Genomic DNA, 25,931 nt, shown 5'->3' with positions numbered 1-25,931 from the left:
TAAATGTTTTCAAAACTTAGCCCACTGACACATATCAAGCAAGGTTTCATGATAGGTCATGATCCACAAACATGGGCTCCTTTTTACGGGTGTCCGGGCCCATTTTTGGTCCCAATCCAACCCTGCTTGGAAGTGCGCTTGAAACCGGGTCCTATGGAATGGGTGGGGCACGCAGAGTGTCTGTCACTGCAGGAGGCCCTAAGCCTGCTCAGGAATGTGTCAGGACACCATGTAACTGATCCTCCCACTGCAGGGCAGCTGGAAGGTTTATAGAGGTCTTTGTGCACACACCTCCTCCAACATGAACCAGGCGCATTCGCAAAATTGTATTCTATGAGGATTAACTATGAGTTACTGCTTTTTACTAGGTTAATGCTCTTCTATTTCTGGGGCTTTGCAGTAGTTTTAAGATCTTCTTAGAGTTTTTCATTCCTCAAATGGGTGTAATTTCTGATATTTATATGTTTCCCTGGTCTAAATTGCTTAATTTTGCTCGCGAGAAAGTGTCACTCATAGTCATTGAATGTCTCTCATAATTACACTGAAATTATGAAAATGTCACACATAGCAAACTGAAACCTTGGCAGCTATGTGAGTGTTAAACCCCTGCTTAACAAGCAGCCGCCAAGCACTGGGGTCCGGATGCTTTAGAATTCACTTTTATGGCCAAACAAACACCCGAAAGCTGTCCGAGGCTCAATTGTGACTTCGAAGATGCCAGGCCTGGATTTTTCTCAACTTCCAGCCGCCTCTACCCCCCACAGTTTAAATGATTTTCCGCGGATTTCAGGAGAGGAGATTTCACACTTTTTTAAAGCCAATATGCCCGTGTCTGAAGGCATGCACCTACTGATTTTGAGTCTAAAGGGAGAGGAATTGTGCTTCAGCGTTGATGCTACAAAACCAAGTAATCCTAATTTCAGGATCCATCCCCTCTCCTATTTAATCACATTGTGTGACTTTGGTCAAATTTCGTTTTATAAATATTCCCTTATCTTCTAACAGTTGGCGTCCTTCGAAACACGTATAGTCTGTTTATACTTTTAAAAACCGCACCTTTACTGTTACCAACAGAAACATGCATTTGCTGCCCTTAATTTTCAACACTGGTCTTAAAACAGGGCAAGCACGGAGGCAGCTCTCCCAGAGCCTGGATCGAGGTCCGTGGAGCTCTCTGAGCCAGAATCTCAGCTTGGAATCAACCTCCATCAGTATTAGGACAGGTGTGGAAAAATCATGGATCTAGCACTTGTCACTTGTTTTCCGCTAGTATCTACTTTCCTTTCTCCCATGCTCTCTGCTTTCCTTTCCCGTATGCTTCATTTGCTTTCATTTTTCCGTGGTCTCTCTTTTCCGTTCTGCTATGGTCTAGACTCATAGGTGAACACAGATCATGCGGGTGCGCCATGACACAGGTCTGTCTCACGGTATGCGGTCTTGTTGGACCAGGAGGGCACCCAAAGTGCTATCCTTATAGCGGTGGAAGGCTACAGCCTTCGCCAGGTGTGAAGCAGCACAAGCGCAGTGGTGGCAGTATACTGTGTAGTGATCAGTTGAAGTGAGCAGGTCCTTTTTACCCTGTCACTGGAGTGAGGCTAACAGGCTCGCTCACTTTAAAGTTTAGCTGCTGTGTGCTTGACTCACCCTTGGCCTACTTCAGGTAGATGTGCAGTGCTGCGCAGGAGCAGTGACTCTGCGCTAGATGTGTGTGTGCCTGGGAAGGGTACAGTACATGGATTTTTATATGCTGCTGCCTGCTGTACTTATTATTGTTTTAACAGTAACTTTGAAAGATCTGCACCTGCATGTACAAGCCAAAGGGCAATTGGTTGACTAAACTGGTTTGAGTTTTGTATGCTGCTGCCTGCTGTACTTCTTATTGTTTAAAAAGTAATTGTGAAATATTTGCACCTCCATTCACAAACCAAAGGGCCTTAGTCTGATTAAACTGGTTAGATTTGATTTTTGTATGCTGTTGTGCTGGGAGACATCCATTACAACGCCGGCATTGCATCGCAATGCCTCTGCATTGCAGTCATTACAATGCAAGTCGTTATGACTTGTGCTGGATGGCACTCTAACCTAAGGAATAGTATGATTTACTATTCCAAAACCTTCCCTACTGTACGTAGACTGGAGTTGGAATAGTAAATCATACTATTCCTAAGTCCAGCGCCCTCCAGCTCAAGTCGTTGTACCGACTTGTGTTGTAATGAACGCGATGTAAAATACCACGTTGTAAATGTATGCGATGTAACGTCATACATTCTGTTGTGCTTGTTATTGTTTGCGCCTTCATACACAAACCAAAGGGGGAATTGTTTGACCAACCTGGCTTCATTTCTGCATACTGCTGGATTTGTTTTCACCTTGATGCAAGAAGAAAGGGGGATTGCTTTACAAAACACGCTTGAGTTTTGTATATTGCTGGATTGCTGATTCTTTTATTATGCACTTTGAAAGTATTTGGAGTTTTTCCTTTGTTTCACCAGCTACAGTTAGTATAGATTCTGTCATTAGGTACTTGCTAATATGGTTTATTTATATTCTCCATGATGCGTTATTGATGGTGTTGTTTGCACCTGTCTATATTATGTGCACCTGGAATTGTGTAATTAGCTTTGTGTACAATAAAAAAAAGATAAATACAGACACACATCTGCATCAATGTTCTGAAGCATCCAAGCAGTTTTCATCTTCAACCTTGTGTGCCTGCCTGTTTATGCTCTGCTTACAAATAAAGCCCTGATGGTAGATATTGAAATTGCATCCTCAGTTCATTTTAGTTACTATAGAGTGGTTAATATGATACAAAATCCCTGACAGACGCAAGCGTGTGGCATGCAGATAATTCACACCAGTTTATTTCTCTTGGAGCTGGCAGGATGCTGGGATATGTATATCTTGTGTACTGCTCATGTATATTGTCAGTCTAGTCTGTTAAATTGCAGGTTTGGGTTTGTCTTTCAGAGTTTCAAGTTATTTTCCATAAATGTCAATTCAAATTCAGACCCTATGTAGTTGGTCTTCAGCGATAGGCAGGTCCTCAAACAATAGGACCGCTCCTTGGCATTTCTCTGATTCCTGTCTCGAATATAGAGGCATTTCATTAAATGTTGGAGGTTTCAATTAAAAATATACCACCGTTTTGGGCGGTGGGGCAAAGTGGTGGGCGGTGGGGGGGGCCCCCTCCATGTACTTTGCAGGGGGGCCCCCTCAGGTTTCGTTACGCCACTGGCGCCGCCCCCCCCCCCCAGCCCCGGGCAAGTAAACACTGCGGGTTGGGTGAGATTGGGGTGAGGGGTGTCTTCCAGTTCTTAGGTGCACTACCGCACACTATATTGGTTCCCGAGACTCGACATGCGCAGGGACACATCACACTAGCTTTGCATATAGCGTCATGCGGCACCTTTTCGTTTCTAGGCGTTGTCAATGACAGTTGTTAGTCTTCAAATCCTTCACTACTCTGCTTCACGTACAACATGTAAGGTTCACAGAGATAAGCACACACCGATGAAACCGCATTATGCAGAGAACGAACAATAATAACATTTTATATTATATAATTCAAGGAGCTGAAAGGGGGGGTGTGGCTTAACGACCAGAGCCGCCGACCTTGAAGCTAGGGAACCAGGTTTGAGTCTGGTGGGAGGCTCACGCATCCTGTGATTCTGGGCAAATCACTTATTCTTCCCATGTCTAGAAATGAATGTGTCCGTCTGTAATGCAACTGGTGCTCATGTAAAGCGCTCCGATACCTTCGGGTCGAGTTTGCGCTACACAAAACTCAAATAGATAAATACGAAGGAACCCTGTGGGCGCTGCTGTGAATTGAACACTGTATCGGGACTTGTGACGCTGGAGTGGAAAGCGCGCACACCCGCTGATTTCTCGACAGTGAGACCCATGGGTTTGTCAACAAAAAAAAACAACACAAAAACTATTCACACAAGACGCACCCCGAGGTCCTGAGTGCAAAATGTGGTGCTAAACAGCTTTGGATGTGCAGTGCGTTCTCTGAAGCCAAACTGTGCTTGTGATCCGGCTTTCTGCGACTGTAGGGCACAAACACCTCTCTGCAGTTGGCACACTGACCACAGAGTTGTATTCCTGCGACTGAGACCCACCGTTTACAAGCAGGTGAGCGGAACAAAGCGCAACGTTTGAAATAACACCCATAAAAGTAAACAAAATACTTCATATGGAAGTGCTTTTCAGGGAACACGTACGTTTTTTTGTCTTGTTCTATGTGGAGAAATTGAGAGGTTTCAGACACATTTAAGTTAAACAGCGTCACCCTCACGATGTGTTTTGCACCAGAGTCACTATTTCTAGGTGTCACTATTATTTTTAGAAGGAGTTTCATATAGCGCTAAAATCTGGGGCTTTGCAGCTTATTTGGAGCGCTATGAGGTGGACTCCGTGTGCGACTCGGTTAATTCCAAGCTCTGGTGACAGGGGCCGTGCTGACATTTTTTCCGACCTGTGGAAACTTGGAGATGTCCTCGTGAGAGGGGGGACCTATGCACCGGGAAGGAGCGTCTTCTTGATCAGTCACCGGTGGGCTAAAGGCATTGTTTTTTTTGGGAGTTTTATATAGCGTGAACTCTATTTAAGGTATCAGGGCGCTTTACATGAGCACCAGTTACGTTACAAACTGACACATTCATTTTTGTTGGGCACGGGGTGATTAACTGATTTGTACAAAATCACAAGATGTTGAGCGTCCCTGCTGAGACTGGAACCCGGTTTCTCAGCTTGGAGGTTGCCCGCTCTAGCCGTTAGGCTACATCCTCTCATCTAAATAGAGGTCTTTCCTGAACTTCAGGTGGTTAAGCTGATCTCGCGAGGATAGCTCTGGTTCGTTCCGGAAGTGGATGTCTACGACTTTGAGACCGCCTCCTCCCTGTTTATTCTACCTGGCTATGCTTTGGCAGAGACTGGTGTGCTCTTGGACAAGGTGAGAGCAACTCTGACGTGACTGAGCTTCTCACATTTACACCAGAATTTCCAGCTAGAGAGATATCTAGACAATCTGTCAGTCAGCCTGTCAGTCTGATATATTGAGATGCAGTAATTCTGGGTGTCCGCCAATTTCCCAGATAACCAGCCAGATTGACAGCTAGTCAGCCTGCCAGTCAGTTTACCAGTAAGACAGTCAGTCAGCCATCCCAGTATCCTGCCAGGCATTCAGTTTGTCAGTTAGCAAGTCAATTAGCTAGGTAGTCATTCAACCAGGCAGGTGGCCATTCAGTCTGTCAACCAGCCAGCTAGTCAGTCTGCCATCTAATTAGCCAATCAGCATATCATCCAATCGGCCAATTAACACGTTTGACAGACAGTCGATAGCCTATGTGCCAGCCAATCACTGCCCAGTTGGGGTATTTCTTATTTCATTGGCTTGTGTCACTGTCCATTGTAAAGTTTGACTTTCCATTAGTCAATAGGATTAGTATTCCCTCCTTAGTACCACCTTTTCCCATTTTGTAACCTCCCATGAGGACATCGCCTGTTATGAATGTTGTTGCACAGTAGGCTTTAATTACAGCCTCTGAGCACTATTTTCTCAAAGAGCTTTGTCCTGCCTGCTGTTGCCAACAGGAAAAGACAGGCCATGCTCTCTCCTAACGCATTTCCAATGCAATAGGTCTCTGCGAGAGTTCAAGCTATTGGCATTGTAAATGACAATGCCCTTTATTTATCTGTGTAAAAAAAACATAAATAAAAGGCATTGTCATTTACAGTTTCAATAGATCGAACTCTCATAAATGTGAGACCTATTGCATTGCAAATGCTTGTTTTTCTTGTTTCTCTACTTGGGACCTAGGGGATTGTGTCCCAAGCCCATTGCACCTTATCTTGCTCGATATAATTATCAGGGACGTTAGGACTGATGCAGGTGTTAATGTTTTGATCCCCATTCCCGTGTGCCACTTTTTTAGCACCATTTGATCTGATGGAGCATAAAATCTGCAGATTATAGAGAAGATAATGGATTATGTGGCAAATTCGGCAAATCCATATTTATACAAAAAAAAGCTGTAGCCGAGGAATCCTATGATTCCATTGGCCTGATTATAGCCTATGTCCCTTATAATATGGCAGATGGGACATCCGTCGAATTTGATAGAGTATCCCATCCACCAAACTCTAAATAAGGCCCTTGGTTTTTCACTAGTTCCAAGTCACAAGAGCCTTTTTTTATGCAGATCAGTGTGCTTTTTATCAACAATATCCATACTTCCCAACTTCTAGTACACTCTTTGAGTATCTGTGCGCGTAATAAATGTACATAACATAACATAGTACAGATACTGAATGGAAAACACAAAACTGCACACTCTATGATGCAAAGAGATGTTGACCAAAAAGCCAGGGCCGCCTGAAGATATTCCAGCTCACCTGGAGGCAGTAAGTAACTATAAAAAGTTTGAGTCAGCGCTTCAAACAAAAGTGTAATTGAAAGACAGGATATGCACAGAAGAAAGGGAGAGTCAACTGGATGGTGAAAGTGTGTGTTTCAGATTCAAATAGAAGTAGGACAAGCCCTGTTCAAAAACCACAATAAGAAACTCAGCGATCAGAACGAGTGATGTTCTTTTTTTAGGTATTGAGGTTTGTGGTGTTAGTGCAGGATTAAGTCATGTGGCAGCCAATGAACAATATTTCTTTTAAAAACTACCCTCCCCCTCTATAGATTTTTACAACCTATAGGAACAAGGCAAGGTGGTACATTTGATCTGTTCCCAAATTGTGGTATGTTTAGCTATGCGAGCAGTGTAAATGGGATGACGTAATTCCACAGGTGGGGTACACTAGTCCGCAGGCAATTCGTCCAGAGTAAACTTTCCACCTCTCTCTCTTTGGCGGTGATAGGCCGCCTTTTTTTGAGTACTCTGACACTGTGAGCCTTATTGCGAGTACGGCAGTCCACAGGACCACCGTACTTGTGGTGGTGGCCCGACCACTGCGGATCCACCTGCAGTATTATGAGTGTGGCAATTGGACCCCCACATGACCACCACTTTTGCCGTGATCCTACGGCAGTGATGCAGCGGTCCAGAGCAGTAATATGCTGATGGTGCCTGTGCGGCACTGCCGAGAATATTATGAGTTGCCTGTCCACCGCCCATTTCATGGCTGTGAGCCTACCATGAAAAGGGTGGCAGAGAGGGAACTAAGGTGGCCCTAACAGGGCCCATTGCCACTCTCGGGTATGGGTTGCATGCAGGGGGCACATGCTGTGCCCCCCTGGAAGTGCACCCCTGTTCCTGCACTGTGTGCCATGCACTACATGGTGCATGCCGGAACGTGCAGTGAGTGCACTCAGTGTGACAATCTACATGTTAGACTCTCCTATAAGCCTAACATACCAATGCCATGTGTCTGCCGCAGCACCGCCCCCCCGCCATGGTTTACACTCGTGATCCGGCGGACCGGCGCACTACTAGCTTGGCGGGCCGACCGACAACAGGACTGCCAAACCTCTATTGAGGACCTGTGTGTTCTCTACAGTTATATGGATAAATGTCAACCATCTTAGAATAGGCTTTACATTACCTTCACTAGAAAACCCCATTCCAATATGGCCACCATTCACCCTTATGATTATACATACTGGCACCACATGGGTGCGTGGAGGTTGGTGGCCTGATCCTGCCAGCCACTCTACGCTATACAAGAAGCTCACGGCAGCAACAGCACACAGGTGGTTTGTCATCAGTGGGCACTGCCACCAGCTACACCCTGGGCAGAGGCCGTAGAGTTTCGGATTGCTATGGAGATTTCCAAAAACTGTTATTTTCTTTTGTAATCATTTCTACAAACCGTAAAACTGCGCAAATGCTGCTGGATGATGACGCCAAATGTGACGGACACTTCAAACAACCAATGTCTAAAGAGGGCTGACCCATAAAAAACGGTGGTTGAAGGGGGATGAACTAAAGGCCCCTATGTACGTTCTTCACAACGTCTTGGCTCAGCCAGACCTAGAAATGGCCCACTGGCAAGACTTGATTGTGAGGCGAACCTCTCGTTTACAATGGTGCCAGCACCATCACACTCATGTGATCCCATCTTAGGTGCAGGGATTCTCCTTATAGTCTAATGTATTCCCAAGTCTCTTGTGTGGTCAGCATGATCTCACGTTCTAGTGTTCCTAGGCAGTCCATGACCCAGCAGCAGGTCATCCAATCAAAAACGATGGCAGGGAAGAGTAGTGAGGTCAGAGTGAGCAATTTGAGAGACTGTTCCTGTCAGAATAAAAGCCCCTTGCACCGTCAGTGTGTCACTTTTAATATGGGAAAAAGTGTTCATTCTCTTCTATGCTTTCGACCAGTTTTGCATCGCTACTATTTCCGTGCATGCTTCCCCTTTTGCTGATCAAAAGTGGGAATGATTGCCGAAGGGGTCAACTACTCAAGCTAGTACCCAACAGAAAGAATTTAAAATGGGGTTCGGCTGGAGACACTCTTCATGCAAACTGATGAAGCTGATGGCCAATTGCAGCTGGTATGAACAGCCAACTCTACATATGTCATCGACTGACACTTTTTAGCGGCCAGTGGCTCGCCTGTGAGATTAGTCTAAATATGACTGACATTCGAAAAAACGTGACTCAACGCCTCTTTCTACATATATTTTGTTTTGTGCATTATTTTATGTGCATTTGTTGTGTTTACTGTAGCTCCGGAACACAGCTAAAGTTTCCTCTAGTCAGATTTAAAAGGGTGGTATAATATGGAATCCTCGAAAACCGTTCATGAGCTCTGAAGGTGTCACCTTTTTCAGAGAAAAGGCAGAAAAAGTCAGGGGTGGGGCTGACAGACACATGGCGAAGTCACATTTACGAAAGTACACAAAATCCTGATTGTCAAAAGCCACTGTTTAGAGAGGGCAAGAGCTAAAAGGAACAGACACAATAGTTTTGCACAGCGCCCAAGGCATGTGCCTCGTGTTCCTGCTCCTTAACTCAACAGTGTTTAGTGAGAGTGTCAATGTGTAAGTGGGGTATCATATTCACTTTACACTGCAAATGAAATCACCTCTAGCTGCCTGGAAGGATTTTAGGTATGGATTCGGTACAGGTAGATTCAATTCTTAATTTGAGCCAGTGGTTTCCTGTGCTGGACACCGGTGCTTAATTCCCAACACAGCACTAATGAGAGTCCACCACATGGTGCCGCTGTCTGTTTAATGTTGAGATGAGCCCAAAAATAGTATTTAATAATTCAGCATACATTCAAATGAACAACACCTGCTGCCCACGCCATTCCTGTAGCTTTGGTTGACCTGGAAAAGTCTGAATTTTTACTCTTGTAGCAGTGCGATGATTAGTAGTCAGGGGTTTAACTGATATGAAAAAACTGGGGGGGGGGGGAATCCCTCAAAGGGGCGTGGCCTATGTAATTAAGGGTGTGGCTTAAAACACTTGTGCTAAAAATCTTTGCTTGGCGTAGAGAGCCGCCCGACTGGTATTTTGCTGCTTCTGTCACTACATCCAGCTATATAATAAAACAAGTAACATTACACCTACAACAAGCCAGGGCTATTGGCTTTGTCAATGGTTGCTAGTTGGATAAATTAAAAAAACAGCAATTATGGCATAGTTGTATATAATATTGAAAATGCTGAAAATGACGAGCCTGTGAAAGAACTATAACGAGTCTCTTTGAAGTTTCATCAAAGGCAGTGAAGGGTGGCACCGCTACAGGGTTAAGATTTTCTTTTCCATCCCGAGGGTGAGGGCAGAAATAGAGGGCCCAATAGGGACCCGTCTCAGCACCTGCTTTTTAGAACTGCCGGAGCTGAGCACCAGCAGGACCCGGCCCACTTAAAGCCCTGTTAGTAGTTATGTTGGTTCTGTCATTGACAACCCTGTCAGGTGGAGCAACCTGGGGTGGCCTCCTAATAAGTGCCCTGGAAATTAATCCATTACAAATTGATCACCGGGTAGTTTAAGCTGGATTGGTAGCACTGGTCACTGATGTCCTGCACAACTTCTAAAACTATTCCCCAGGGACCGCTTCTGATAATGCCTGATTTTACCAGCTTCTCCTGCGGCCAACCATAGCTAGTTATTTTACACTGCCTGTATTTACCAGTTTCTCACATTGCCCACCAGTGCCAGCTTGCCAAACTGCTCACGTTTACCTGCTCGCACATTGCTTTCCAGAGCTAGCTTCTCACTATGCCTACCACTGCCTGCTTCCGGTGCTGCCTACCTGTGCCAGCTTTTCAAGTGGGCCAACAGTTTCAGCCCCACACACTGTACACAATGCCAGCTTCTCTTTCTGCCTTTCATTGTCACCTTTTCACATTGCCCTCCAGTGCCAGCTCGTCACACTGTCACCTTTGTCAACCTCAAACAGTGCCAGTTTCTCACACTTTTCACCAGGGGCAGCTCAGCTGCTCACACTGCCTAAAAGTGTGCATCACGCTGGCTCAGATATGGCTGTGGCTGGGTGTAGCAAGACAGTAGTTCAAATACATCATTGTCATAGGCAGGGCTACTGGAATTAAGTGATTTTTGTGGTTGCAGGGTTTTTTTCTCATTATTTTGGATTTACTGCATTTGCCACATACTCCGTTATCCGCTGCATAATCTTCAGATTTCAACAAAAACAAAATTCTAGCTAAAACGGCTCAAAAATCACTAAAAATGCAGCAACTCTTTAAAATCCCTTTGCAACATTAGACCGGTCATCTTTCTTTTGCTTATTGCTGTATTTTGCTGTCAGACCGGTTCTAATGAGGTGAAACCTTTGCCCAGATAGTGTTAACATGTGTAAAAATGATCAATTAATGTAACACTACCACAAAATGTGTCACGTTATGCCTCATAATTTGGCTTTTTCCCCCATAATTTTATAAACCTGGCCGCACATATAGGTTCTCCCATGCTGGATAATTCCAGTAGCCCTGGTCATAGGAAACCGCATGCAGCGTCATGTTGCGTGTGCATCTGCCATGCTTTGAGCATAACAGTGAAGGAACATAAGAGAGCCTGAAAACTGACTTCACAGACGCAACCCAATGAAAGGGCAGAACCAGACATTTCACGTGAGGGAGTGCGCTGTTTCCAAGTCAGTGCCCTGATCCCAAAGGGCGCAGAGTGTCTGTTGCGTTGCATCCTCTTTGATGTATACAATACCATGCCAAAGTCTGGCCAGAGCTTGGGTCGCCTAAAAACATCTGTGCTCCCTCTGCTTGGCCTACCAGGCCACCTTCAGCCTAATGCTTACCAAGGATGACCGTGATCTCTGTCTTTTCTTCTAGATCCCAAAGGAATCACCGATTCACCTGAACACAGAGAGCTTTGGCGCTTTTATTCCAGAGGTGAGTATACTGGTAGAAAACTCTCCCGAAAACAGCCATCGAAGAACACATATAACAAGTCACAGGCTGGTCTGCTATCTGTGTGTCTGGTGTTCCATTTAGTTAGGCTGCCCATCAGTCATTGCCTCACAGTCTTTGCAGTGGTGTAATGAAACTTGAGGGGACTCCCCTACAAAGTACATGGAGGAAGCCGCCCACGCTCCAACCCAGTCAGGAGCCCCCTGTGCAGGGGCCTGTCACCCGTGCACAGTGCCAGAGAAGGCTACCTGGAGCTCGGGGCGTATCCGCACACCTGGGGCTGCAGGGCTGTTGTTACACTACTGAATCTTTGGTGTGCATGGAGGGAATTTCACAGGTGCTCCGACTGGCATGTACCTTTAATCTCCCTGTTTGCCGAAAGTATGGCAGTGCTCAAAAACACTTTCTCCAAATATTTGAGGACCCGGCTGAGAATAGTAACTCGTGCTCTGCTCGGGGTATTCTAATGCGCTCCCTACGACTTCCAGGAATATATAGAAATACCGGCAATCCTGGGGCGCAAAGACAGACTGGGGAGTACGAATTGTTAGTACGCTGACAAAAGTGCCACATAAACATCACACAAGCAACCACTAAAAAAAGAGACCCTTTTAACTTTCAAAAGTATTAAGAGTCAATGTGAGAGGATCTCCAGATTTGCAAAGCTTCAGCCAGTCTGGAGACAAAATTGTCACTCATCTGTATGTTATGATATGTTGATTTATATAGCACACTAATCAACCGAGAGAGTATCCAGGCACTTAGGCAGGTGTGTAGGTGTGTGGTCCCCAAGGTGCTTATACAAAGAGCCAGGTCTTCAGCTTCTTGCAGAACTCAAGAAAAGAGGAGGAGACTCTGATGTGTTGAGAGAGGTCGTACCATGTCTTGGATGTGATATAGGAGAATGAGCGACCTCCATTTAGCTTTTGTGGATGCTAGGAGTGTGTGCGAGTAAGAGTGAGGCAGAGCATAGGTGTCTGTTGGGTTGGTGAAAATATATGTGGCTGTTCAGGTATTCCTGCCCTGTGTTGTGTATGGGTTTGTATGTGTGTGTGAGAAGTTTGAATTGGCTGCACTTGTGAATGGGAAGCCAATGAAGCTTCCTGAGGTGCTGTGCAGTGTGATGTGGGTGCAGCATGGGAAGTTAAAATATGAGTCTTGCGGTATTGTTTTGGATGATCTGAAGTCTGTGTAGGAGTTGTTTGTAGATTCCGGCATAGTGTGTTGCCTGCTGGTGATGAGCACTTGCATGACTGTCCATCTGAATATCTTTCGGAGCATGCATAGGATCTGGAAGCATGAGGTGTACAATGCGCCATCATGTTGAGTTTGTCGTCTAGGATAATCCCTAGATTTCTTGCATGGTCTGTGGGTGTGGGTGTTGGTCCTAGCTCTGACGGCCATCAGGTGGAGTCCAATGATGAGGACATGTTGCCGAAGACCAGTACTTCCCTCTTGTTGGAGTTGAGCTTCAGACACTTGGTTCACATCCAGTCTGCTATGATGGACTTGTAGTTAATGAAGTTGCTTCTGGTGGTGATTGTCTTGTCCATCAGGGAAATGATGAGTTTGGTGTCAGCAGTGTAGGATATGATGGTGATGTCTTATGATCCATTTGAAAGCAGATTCTTGTATACCAATCTTGTGGAGTCTTCTGATGATGGTGTTCTGTGAAACAGTGTCGATGGCCACTGGGTAAAAACCTTATTTATCGAGCTGATCTCTTTGCAGCTGTTGGAGCTTGCTTTGATGCGGCCCACTATCATGCTTTTTCCTTGGTGTCATTTATTTGCTGGTGATAGCGTCTGAGTGCAGCCTTCTAAGTAGTTCTGTCGCAGGTGTCGGGCTGGTTCTCCATTTCCTTTCTAGCTGTTTATAGTGTTGTTTGGTGTCTCGGAGTTCTTCTGTGTACCAGCTGACCTGTTTGTTTTATCTACTATGCATGTTGGGTTTGATGGGTGCAAGGGAGTCTGCCCAGTTCTTGATCCAGTTGTTGATGTCCTTGTCAAGGTTGTCTGTGGGGCTAGGTTGGTCTGTGCTGAGGGCGCAGGGCCAGTCTGCTTCTGGGATTTTTGCCTCCGCTGCAGAAAAGAACGCTGAACCTGGTAGGGGTGTTGACTTAAGAAGTGTTGATTGGGAAGTAGATGATGGAGTGGTCGGTCCATGTGAGCAGTGTTGTGGAGTTGTATTTGATGCTGTCGTTCATGGTGATAATAGGCTACAGTGTGTGTCCTGCGATATGTGTTTGCTCTGAGACGAGTTGGGTGAGTTCAATGTTGCTCAAGCTTTCCAGGAGTGCTGTGGCACAGGGGTTGTTTCAGTCTTCCAGGTGAAAGTTGAGGTCATCGTGGAAAATGTAGACTCTGGCGGTCGATGATGAGTGGAGCAACGAAGTTGGTGATAAGGTTGGTAAAGGTGGCTCATGATGATCCGGGTGGTCGGTAAACGAGAGTTCCGTTCAGGGTGAAGTTTTTCGGAGATTTAAAGCTTGAAGTGCATGTGTTTATGAAAGGGGTGGTGTTCTCTATCGATGTTGTGCATTTGATGGATTCCTTGTAGAGGATAGTTATTTCTCCTATGCACTGAACCTGTTTCTCATTATGCACCATCTCGCTCACTAAGCACCCTTCAGTGTTGCCACATGCATCACTCAGTTCCCCTTTCTGTGTTTGCACCCACATCACCCAGGGACGTTTTAAGATGTGGGCAAAGTGGGAAATTGCCCAGGGCCTCCACCTTCCAAAGGCCCCCATGGGAAGGTAAACATTCTGTCTATTTGATCTCCTCGCTCTCTCTTTCTCTTTCTCCACGAAATGTGTAATAAATGTCAGTGTTCCTATGAACAGGGGCACCCAGCTTATGTCTTCCGGAGCCCCCAAAATTCTTATGATGACACTGATTTCTCCTACTGTGCTCATCTCGCACTGCCCCCATCCATTCTCTGAACCCATTCCTGCCACTGGTCCCTTTTTTGTGTCTCTCACTTCTGATCACCCCCTCGACTGTCCTTGCTTGCCAATCGCTCAGCAGCCCCATCATGTGGCTCTTTCTCATGGCTGATTATCGAGGTCTTTCCTTGCCCCCTTTGGTCTTGCAGATTACACCTATTCCTTTCACTAACTCTCTCTTCCAGCTGACATATGAGCCCTCATTTCACTCACTGTCGCCTCCTGCTAAACCCTCATGGCCACTCTTTTTCACTGCCCCTTCCCTCATGATGGTCACTCTTAATGCTGTTTATCTATGGTTGAGGCACACGTTTCAGTAACTCTTTTAAGTGTACACATTCTTCTGCTTTTGGCCACCCCTTGCACTAGCTTTTATCCAAGCACTTGTAGTCTCTGTGCATTGCCCCACTCCTCTGTGCACTATTCCCCTTCTAAGCCGAATGGTCACTCCTTGCACTGCTATGCTCCTTCGTCTTTAAATGACATACAACCACTGTTTGCACTCTACCACTCTTCCTTGCGCTCCCTCCTTCTGAGCCTTATAGTCACTCCTTGTACTGCTACACTCCATCTTTTGATCACGTATAATCACTCCCTCCACTGTCCGTCTCTTTCATGCTCTGTTCATCCCCACTGATGACTGATAGTCACTGCTTGGACTCTCTGCTTCTGATGAGTGGCAGACTGGCATCCCTTGCAGTGTCCATGCTAAAGAGTTAATCACTGAATGCCACTTGTGGCACTGCCCATTTAATCCTGATCCATTGTAGTCACTCTTCACACTGACAGTCTCTTCCTGATCCTCCTACCCAATCCTCAGTGCCTCATACCCGATAACCTTATAGTCACTCCGTGCATTCTTCACCTTCTCAGGTTGTAGATAATTAATCGATTGGCAAAATATATACTCCAGTTGAGATGTTCTCATCTTCAAGGTTTTAGCAGTCATTTTGTTTTTATGTGTAACTGTTCATTTTCTTTTTGTATTTTTAGATATTTTTTCTTGAGTCAAGCTAATATGTATGCCAGCTTGTTGTTTTCAATTTCATGTATCTAAATATTTTTACAGCATTAATAAAGTGGGAATTTATTTGCGGAACACGTGTCAGCTGTGGTTCTGCGCAGTGATGGAGCACACGATAATCGAATCCCAGTTTTAAAGGATCCCGTATCCCTTCCCTCTAAAATTAGATCATTCGAATGTATAAATTGACCATGTGAAGCATATTTTTAAACTGTCTGGAATACGAGTATGTTGGCAAAATAAATATATTTCTTGCAAATATAGTAGGCTTTTTGAGTGTGTTTTGTTGTTATCATTCTGGAGAACAGTGCATATGTACCTGATAATTGTAGTGTTAGTCGATGTTGTGGCTTCCATGTAGATGGTGTACAGTCACTCATTCCACAGTCCATCACTTCCATGCACAGTATCTCCTCCCCTGTCACTGCTTACACTGTCCATCATTCATGCATCTTCATGACATAGCACTGCCTGCCAAGTCTGTCTACCAGCAGAATCATAAGCATGAAGCTCTCTGTAACAATCACTCTCTCCCCTGTTTCTCCACAGCTTCCCAAGCGGTACCCCAATATGTCAATGATGCTGCAGCTCTCTGCTCTGAAGCAGCCCATGCTGACCTGCCTCCCAGGATCTCTGGAAGTGACAGCCTATGGATCCCTCCTGGCCTTCGTTGTCCTCCCTAACTCTACCCTGGCACCAGTCTTCCTTCTGCAGCTGGTGAGAAAAGGGTGCAGCAGGTGTTGTAATAGGAAGCAGCTAAGAAGTGTGGTGACTTAGAGCAGGGGTATATAACATAGGTACAAGATGGTCGGATCCATGCTAGATTTTCAGGATAACCAGTGGCTAATATAAATGCATAGACCTCAATTAAGCATCATCTTTGCCCTTTGGTACCTCTGCCATTGCCCTTGGTATCCACCTCTTAGCGATTAATAAAGCAGCAGCAAAAGAAAACAGGAAACAACACTCTGGTAGCCTGATGTACTAAGCCATTTTGTATTATGTCGCCCTAAGTGGGACGGGTAGGCCCAGACGTGGGTCCCGTCCACACTGTGTCACTAGAACCAAGCGATACCTGGCTGAGCCATAAAAAGGGCAGAACCGGTCCTGGATTGCTGGGATTCTGGTTCAGAGAGGACCTGGCCTGGCAGTTCAGGCTGCACTGTTCCCATTGGAGCAAGATCAAGACTGATGTGCATATAGCTGGGTCCAAACTGAGGTGGCATGGTGTGCAAAATAACGATGGATAGGGATGTGGCCTGAGTAATTACCAGTGGCTGAGATCAATGCAAGTGTTCCATCCATCACTTTATGTATACTTTTGGGTGCCGATAAGGCAGCAGATAACAGCATGCAAGGATGGGCAGACGGGATCAGTTGACAGCATGGCTGGGTGCAGATCAGGGAGCAGCGGTATGGTGAGATCTGCATTCTACAACAGGCCACACAAGGCTCTCTCTCTTCTTTGAAGGCCAGCACCATCCTGTGCTCTCAGGGCCTGGGAGACTCTGGAATCTGATAACATTATGTCTGCTCTCTTCATAGGACGCAAGTGTGAAGGCACAGGTGGTTGTTTCTGAACAGAAGATCGGCGGGTCCGTAGCGCTGAACAAGTGAGTATTTTTGCCGAATCTTTGGGAAGTAAGTATGGGAGTAATAAACTAATACTAGGAAAAAGCTTAACTGATCAAGTACCATGGAGACCTGAGGTAGTACTGTACAATAGAGGTTAGTATTCTGATAATAAAGGGGAAGGTGACTGGATACCACAGAGGTCAACATTCTAACAGGAATCATGTTATAGAGTGCCCAGTGAAGAACTCTATGACCCTTGGGCGATAGAGTAACGCCTCTGCAGGTGAATGAAACGATGACGTGATCATTGGAGGTGAGTCTGCTGCAACAAAGGGAAGATGTAGTTAAAGCCATTGAGTTCGCACTCTTGCCACTCAAGCAGGGCCGGACTGGCCATAGAGGGCACCGTGCGTTTTCCCAGTGGGCCGGAAGGGTGGGGGCTGGTTTTGAACCAGTGGGGGGCGTTTGTGGTACAGGGGCCGGTTTTGCAGCAGTGCTGCAATATCGATCCTCTGTATCAAAAGCAGTAGCTGTTTTGCCAACAGCATCCACCCCCCAACCCCGCGGCCGGTCTGACTTAATTGCCAGTTTACGTTCACAGTCCGGCCTTGCACTCAAAGATTGCTGCCCGTTAACTAAAAAGAAAAGGGTGTTCTATCAAAGCCTTCCGCTTGCAATGATGACTGGAGTGAGACCGTCATCTTGAAGTAAAATGTATTGCAGTTACTCTCTGATGATAAGCTGTGACTAAATACAACAAACTTCCGGAGGAGCCTAGGCCTCCACTGCTCAGCCATCTGACGGACTAGCTTACACCGATGGCAACAATCCACCCAGGGCAGGCCTTTAGCATGGGCGAGCTGGGCCCAGGGCGCCAATTTTCTGAGGGACGCATGGATATGTGGGCAATAAGGTTATGCCAACAGCAGCGCCCTTCTCATCTTGCTTCAGCCTTTTCCTTCTCCGTGCCTGTTCCTTTCTGTCTGATTTGCCAGTTAAAAATGGCTTTAGTCCTTAATTATCATACGTCGTTGATGTTTTTAACACCCCTTTAACCCCCTTCCTTGCCCTCCCTTCAGCCTCTGACCCTTCTTACACGCATCAACAAAACCATCATCTGCGTGAGGCAGCTAAGCTACCGGGGATTTAGGTGAGCTGGGGGAGGTCCGGAGATGTTTGTGTTCAGGGGCCACTCCCTCCTCATCTAGGTACCGACCAGTGAACACAAAAGGGGCCCCCTGCTGCATCATTTAATTCACTACCAACAACAAGGGTGCCAAATTCTGCCCCCCACCCCAGGGTGCTATCTTAGCAAAGGCCGGCTCTGAATCCATCCTCCCCGCCCCCTTCTCTTCTCGGCAAATAAAGACTCTCTCTCTCTCTCTCGCTCTCTCTCTCTCTCTCTCTCTCTGTCTGTCTGTCTGTCTGTCTTTCTTTCTTTCTCTGTCTCCCCCCATCCCCACCGCCTCTCAGGCAACGCTCTAGCGCAACCTGTGCAAGTAAGAGTGGCGGGGCGTGGGGGGGGGGGTGGCTGGGGAGTCAACAGATGACGGAATAGGGTAAATAAAATAAAAAGAGAAATAAAACCACTTACCTTGCGCTCGCTACATTGCAGAGTCGGCGATGCGGCAAGTGGTTTTATTGATTCTTTTATTTTATTTTCCATATTCCGTTGTCTGTCAACTCTCCCCTCCGCCGCCCTGCACCACTGCTTTTACCTGCACCGGCCGCACCTGGTAGACACTGCTCATACAGTAAACAGATAAGGCCACAGGACAGAACACTGATTTTCATCAAAGATACAGAGGCTACATTTTTTTGTTTTTGTTTTGCAGAGTTTTATATAGCACGAACTTGACCCGAATCCAATCAGGTATCGGAGCGCTTTACATAGCACCAGTTACATTACATTAGGACACACATTCATTCTTTGTTAGGCACAGGGAGATTAAGTTCTTTGCCCAGAATCACAGGATGTTCAGCGTCATTGCCGAGACTCGAACCCACTTCCCCAGGTCCGAGGTCGACCGCCCTAGCCCTTAGCCCAACTCCTCTGTTAAACGTGTATGCTTCTCTTATCATTGTGCCTTTTTTATCGTCATATTTGACTGCAATACAGGAAAATATCAACCTTGAAAGACTGCGACCTTTGGTATTGAGGGACACCATTAGCATTTGTGTCTTCATGAAAAAACACAATTTCCTGCTCAACCCTGTGGAAAACTAGCATTTTTGATCATGGAATGGCTGGGGGTGGGGCTAGTAGAGAGGTCTTTTCTACTGGTTTCTGAAGGCCTTAAGATCTATTGAACTGACTGTGAGCCTCCAGGAATCAATCCCTAAGTACACTTAATTATCCAAGAGAAGCAAGGTGGAACAGTCAGGGTTTACTCATTCAGAAACAGTTTGACACGATCATACTCCCAATTAAAGTATGGCCTATATCCTATGAAAATAAGAGATCTATATTTATACAAGTAAAAAAAGAATGACCGTTAAAATATAAAAATCCCTAAGAAAACCTGAATATTTCTAGCACCTTCTGTGGCCAAGGTATGACAGCCAACAGCTTTATAGCACTTAAACACACAGAAGCTGATTGTTTATACATAACACTCTATGGTCATTATTATTCTATGGGCGGGATTTCGGAAGCTTCAGGATACTTAACGTCATTGGTAAATAGTCTGTGTGTTGCTAGTACCCCAGTCCAGGCCTTTGTCATCAAACTTACATGTGGCTATTACCGTAGAATCCAGTCTCTTGTCAGTAAAAAAGAGATGAGTAGTATCAGAGACCCCACAGTCGAGCCTCCTGTTGAGAAAGGAATGTTTTGTACCACAACTTGCACCCTTGTGTTAGTGAAGGACATGTTGTCCAGTATCATAGAGACCATCCTCATGCCAATGAAGGAAAAGATGGCCTAATCGCATAAAATTAAACCGTCCGCAGGAGATGAGAACACGACCCAGTACCATGGAGTCAAGCCTTCATGAGGTAATGCAAACATTATTTAGTATCTTTGGGGCATATCAGCAACAACCGGCGATAATTATCGCTAAGCGCACTTAGCACTAGGATAATTATCGCCGGCTAGCGTGGATTTTTATCGCTGAGATAGCGTGCTATTAGCAACGCTTATCTCAAAAGCGATAAACATCCTAGCGCTAACTGCCTAACGTGAGATTATCGCTGGAAACCCAGCGATAATCTCACGAAATGTGGCGTTCGCTTGTTGATAGGGCCCCATAAACTTAGCCATGATATCCACCTTCCATAGGATATCATGGCTAAGTCAGTCCTGAAGCTGGCGTAAGGAAAGTAGCGATAACCGGGGTTATCGCTACTTTTCCTGCCGCTATGCTTCATAGCGTGGGGCTTGATGATAGGAGAAATATCGCTTATCGACATGTCTTCTGTCATGTCAGGTCAGGAACGCCCACTTTGCATCTCATTAGAGATGCAAAGCTGAGCGTTTAGAATTTGGGCGCTAATGCAAGGTTTCACGTGTTAGTGTGACCTTGCTAATTAGGCGATAAAATTATCGCCGCTTTTGAGCCGAAAACGGCGGCAAAAGCGGCGATGATTTTCTATCGCCGCCTTGTAAATATGCCCCATAGAGTCCTGCCTACTGCAGGTGACTAGAAAGATAGTACCATAGAGTCCAGCCACCTGTCAGGGATGGGAAAGATGGCCTAGCATCATAGAGTCCAGCCTTCTGCCAGCAAATGGAAATCTGATCATTGATAAATTGGTGGGGCTCCATTCCTGACTATGTTTCTGTTGGCGGAGAGTCATTAATGATGCTTGCTCTTTAGAGGGAGTTCTCTACCTAACTCTTGTAGTGTAGAGGGGACGTTGTCCTGAAATGCATCTTGCAGGTAAGGAAGAACCCTCCTCATACTGGTGCTGGAGGTGTAACTCCATCCCTACACTAGCTCTGCAAAGAATGTTCTGTCTTGACTTTATGTTTTTCTGTCCGGCTGCTTGTTCTGAGGGTGAGTCTCCATTCTTGTGCTAGTCTGGGGCTGCAGCTCTGTTGCGATTCACACTTTGTAGATGAAAAGCCTTACTGATGCTTGTTACTTCTCTCCTGCAGCTTCAGCCTGTCCTTGGTTCACTCTGAAGTTGGTCCTTTCAAGGTAAAGTGTCTCTTATGTGTGTGAATGTCAGGTTCAGCAGGAAGAAGAGATATTCGTGCGCACTGGAAATGAAATGAAGGAGGCTGGTCTGTGGGGCGTGGGATTAAGTGTAGGGAAATAGACGGGGTGTAAGGAATTGTAGCAAGTGCATGGCAGCCTATGGGTGGGACTCCCCCTCGTGCCCTATCAGAGGGTGACTGGCCTAGGGAAGTGGAGGAGACCCAAGTTCTGCTAGTGTGGAGGTGTTTGATGAACGCCTCTAGAAGGTTTGCACTTGATTCTCTGCCTGATCTGTGATTGGATGTGAGTGTGCATCAAGTGATCTGAAGCCAAGACTGTTGACAGTTGTGTTTTGGGCCCTGTCGGAGGACTCTTCGGCCCCACGCCTCCGAGTGATTAACAGCTTTGTCAGACAAACTGCTGAGAAAGAAGGGAAGTTCACCCTTATGTGAGCAATCTTACCTCACATAGTGTCTTCTCCCAGAAGCAGTGTAGACATTAGGTCAATGGACCACCTGACAAGGCCAGCCAATCAGGTTTGGACAAAATCACTTGCATAGTAGTCATACCCTGTCACAGCCCTCATGGGTCTGTGGCTTTGACACAGTTTGCTAATGTTTTTCGCCCTACAAATTACTATAATATATGCATTTGTTGACATGTTCAGGTTGACACGCTCCAGACATTGCTGTCATGGGCCCTGAGGCTGGTCGTGCTGCCCAAAGTAAACGGTGAGGGTCCGGTTCAATCTAATTTAACTCTCTAGTGCTGTAGTTACCCTTGTCTTCCATGCAGGGACTGGTATTTCACCTGCACCTTGCTTCTCTTCCAGAAAAGCTGAGTGAAGGGTTTCCGCTGCCCACTATCGCCAACCTCAGACTGGTGAACCCCAGTGTCACAGTGAACCAGGTGAGTGTGAACGGCCATGCAACACAGAGGGCGCCGGTCCTCAGCGCCCCTGCAACCCCAGTAGTGAGCCCCCATCACATGTCCACTCACAAGGAGCTGCCACCTTCCACTTTGAGCCCTCCCTCTTTACCTTTTATGCCAGCGCTCGGTTGACACCTCACAGCCTGAGAAAAGTAATCACTGTGGGACAGCTCTCCCATCATGCACAAATCCAGCTGACTTGGGCCTGATACTTGCGCCGCAGGCTTTAATAACTCCTGACACACACGAAGCGTATTCATTGAGGGGCATATTTATGAAGGTTTTGTGTCGCCCTTATGTCACGTAAGGGAGCACAAGGGTGACGCAAAACCGAAGTCACATTCATCGAGCCACGCAAGTCCCCCTTGTGTGGTACTGCATGACTTGATAAATCCAGAGTAATGCAACACAGGCGTTCCAAGGGTGGAGCATGGGTGTTCCCATGCACCCGCCCATGGATTTTAGTGCATTTCCAAATTTACCATTACTGGCACACCTTTGAATGCGTCAAAATGCTACACTTCCCCAGGTGGGGCGCAACGAGGAGAAATACCTTCATTTCTGCTTATTTTGACCTCTTTCTATGTCTGCAGCACACATAGAAAGAGGAACATGCTTCAGAGGATTGTTTTTGTGCAGGAAGGTGCCCCTTCCTGCACAAAAACAATCCTGTTCACAACGTAGGACACCTTGCACCATGGTGCAAGGGTGCCTGCGTTGGCGTTAGGCAGCCCAAAGAGCTCCAACTCAAGGAAGGGACAGGAGTGCACAGTTTTATGTTAAATACAGAGCATTCCTTCCCTTTCACGCAGTGCAATAAGGTGGCTTGCTGCACTACGTGAAACCTTGATAAACGAGGCCCTTAATGCCCCCCTCACCCTTACTATGTCTGTATCCCTCCTGAATAGGAAGATTTCTCAGCCCTTGAAGTGCATCCACCCTGAGTACTATAGAGTATAGACCACAGGCTTATACCATCCATTCATACATCATACTGTAGGTTTTACCCTTTTAAATCCTATCGTATGCACTCTCACTGATGTACGTGTATACTTTGGACTTCCTTTGCAAGCTCCTATGCACAACTGCCCTGGACTATTCCAAGTTATCCTTCCATGACCCATCTCGGTCCCTAGTCTCGCTCCTGCTAGTTACTACTGGTTAATGTGCTGCCCCTGCCATGGGGTTTTTGTGAATCAATTACCAGTGAACCCAATGCCTGGACCCCATTACCAAGAAACCATTACCATGATTGCCTTGTAATATTGTTCCTTTTAATATAATATATTTGTAATTCTTTTTAGAAACAATGTTAATAGATTTTAACATATAATCCCTGTCCTAACCTTTTTCTGTTGCCCTGACCCATTCAAGAATTCTGCCTCTGTCCTAATGACCTGTCCCCCCCATCCATGCCTTTCATGTTTCTAGGCCTTGTCCCGCCCCCAAAACCTGTCCCTGGATGTATACCTTGTTCCTTTCTTGATGTCCTGCCCATTTCCTTGATCCCTGCATTGTGCTTGGGCGTGACGCCTGATTCTGGTGCTCTGCCCCACATCCCCATGCTCTGCAGCCCACCTTTTCTCAATGCCACTCTTCTAACACCCCCCCCCCCCCTCCTTGTGCACTACCCTGTCCGGATGCAGGCCTTCCAGCTCCCAAAGTCCTGCCGTGTGACACACAGTGCTTAATTTGAGCAGGTATAAGCAAGTGGCACTATCTTTTGCGGTTCTGGCACGTATTTTCCTCATCAGACTTTCACCCACAGCAAGAGGGATAAAAACACAAAAGGGGAGAAAATGGAAAAAGGGAAAAACAGAAAAACTGCGACAAACAAAGAAAGCAGGGATGAAAAAGAACTTGAAAGTGTGAGATAAATGATATGGGAGTGTCCGGTGGAGGATAAAAGAGGCAAGAAGTGGAATCAAAACTATGCAGCCTTGGTATTCATCATTCTCGACATTTGATAGAGCTGGTTGCTGGCCTCTGAGCAAAACATTGCACCCTGGTGCTTATTCTTTTGCAAATTAAGCACTAGTGACACATGGTCTTATCACACAGTCACACGATGAAGAGCCGCAAGTACACAGTGAACTATAAACCCTTGACCAGAAGGTGTTTCCAGCTCAGGTGTGAATGTTCTACTCAGCCGGGCTCCAATTTAAAAAAAAAAAACACTCCCAGGAGATGTGAGTTATTGCCATATGAGTTCCACGTTGCTGTGGGGGAGAGCAGTTATGGCTATTTAGGCAGAGCAGCGGGTCCAAGGCCCAACTTGCCTTAACCCTCCCCAAGACCATGCCCCTTTCTCCCTATCACTCATCGGATGAACATATATTTAGGTTGGCACATGTGCTGATGGCTGAATCCGGGACTCTGACACTGGCTCGTGTTTTGTCCACAGGGTCACGTGCTCGTTGCTTCAGATGTGCAGTACTCAACAAAACAAAGCACAGCTGCATCGAGCGTTCCTAAGTGACGTCAGTACGCAGGACGTAATCGAGCACAGGTGGGACCAGGACACTCAGAAAATGTGAAGATGCATGTGTATCAACGACCTACCTCCAGCGAAGACCCTGCCTATTCTCAGTGTGTCCACAGCAGCACGTGCACGTTACCTTTTCTTCGCTGCAGACTGTCGGCCATTTCAAGAATTTGTTAGAAAGCTCCTGGATAAAGACATTTTCTCAGATTTTTGTAATATAGAAATAATCATAATTGCAATTGAAGCTTTGTAGGGAGATCTGGCACAGGACAAAGCTAATATTAAATCAAGGAATCGAATGGATGTGTTCTTTTCGTGTACCTGCAGCCGCTGTAGTGCACATGTGATGCTTAAACAATATACTCATCTGACGCAAACCATCTTACAGCCGGAATATTGGTATTTCAAAAGCATTGCTTAGGAGAACTAACTTTGTACAGTAAAATGCTGTTTAGCGGATAATAAAAAAAGAGAATGTTCAATTTGAGTATGCTTCGAGTTCCAAAAATATCACTGCTTTATATAATGCCCTCTAAAAAATGTACAGTTTACTGTTCACCTGTTAAGATAATGTTGATATATGCAACTGCAAAGATTTAACAGGGTTTGACTGTTGTTCTCCATGCTGTGTTTTGCACACATCACTAGCGATACTTGACATCGGTCAATATGGATCTGTACATTTTGTATGTGCTTTGCACCTCCATCAGTGAATGCTAGGGTGTGCCTTTCCTAGCGAAGGCCCCCTTGAGGGTGTGACATGACTTGATAAAGATTCAGAGAGTAAGCCAGGTTTGTTCTGTGCTTTTCCTGAGACACTGATCATTGATCACCTGGGGTGGCCAACACATCACCACTAGGGCCACCAACACTATGGGTGTGTCATAGCCTAGGTCGGGGCTCTGCCCATTCTGGTAGCAGGCCAGACGCAATCCTCAGCAAGTCCTATTGGATGGAAGTAGTGCTTGCACAGTATCCTGTTATTTCAGGGTTTTGGTTGTACAGCTGCCCCTGTACTGCTCTCTGTGCATATTTCACCGGGTAGTACCTGCAATCTTTCAATCGCAAAAAGAGGTCGGAAGGAGGCAAAATGTGCAGTACTAGATAGGCAAACTTCGATTCCACGGGCTATCGCTCAATGTATTTATATCAAGAAACATTGTTGTGTAGTTAAGAATAGTAAATCTAAATATGCTTATAATAAGTTGACATCAATATATTGTCATAGTAGATATTTTGGCTGAAATATTTTTGGGTTCAATATTCTAACTGCACTTGGTGAGGCAGCTCTACCTGGATATCTCTCCACAGAACAGTTTGTACAGAGCAAGTCAGGTGTATCGACTTTGCAAATGTGTGGTTTGCTTGGTTTTGATACAAGGAATATCAAAGTTGTATTTTCCAGAGTCTGTTCTACTTTTAGTTCTCCTTTGTCCTTATCTTATACCAGCCAGCAGCAGCATCCATCTAGG

The 25,931-nt window shown here is 45.9% G+C and overlaps 1 protein-coding gene across 4 annotated transcripts in view; it reads left to right on the top strand.

The window, feature by feature from the left end:
* The window catches only part of LOC146812521 (bactericidal permeability-increasing protein-like), a 114,377-nt gene extending 89,436 nt beyond the window's left edge, over window positions 1–24,941 (top strand). For all 4 annotated transcript variants that reach the window (XM_085619533.1, XM_085619535.1, XM_085619534.1 and 1 more), the window contains exons 10-16: window positions 11,278–11,337; window positions 15,877–16,044; window positions 16,873–16,940; window positions 21,002–21,044; window positions 21,712–21,775; window positions 21,877–21,953; window positions 24,379–24,941. In XM_085619533.1, the coding sequence (XP_085475659.1) occupies window positions 11,278–11,337; window positions 15,877–16,044; window positions 16,873–16,940; window positions 21,002–21,044; window positions 21,712–21,775; window positions 21,877–21,953; window positions 24,379–24,453 (555 nt within the window). In that variant the 3' untranslated portion in view covers window positions 24,454–24,941. The remainder of the gene's footprint in view (window positions 1–11,277; window positions 11,338–15,876; window positions 16,045–16,872; window positions 16,941–21,001; window positions 21,045–21,711; window positions 21,776–21,876; window positions 21,954–24,378) is intronic.
* Window positions 24,942–25,931: the final 990 nt, after the last annotated feature.

Source organism: Triturus cristatus, chromosome 7 (assembly GCF_964204655.1).
Source record: "Triturus cristatus chromosome 7, aTriCri1.1, whole genome shotgun sequence".
NCBI lineage: Eukaryota > Metazoa > Chordata > Amphibia > Caudata > Salamandridae > Triturus > Triturus cristatus.
The sequence above is the reverse complement of the archived record's forward strand: the minus strand, read 5'-3'. Positions and strand labels throughout refer to the sequence as shown.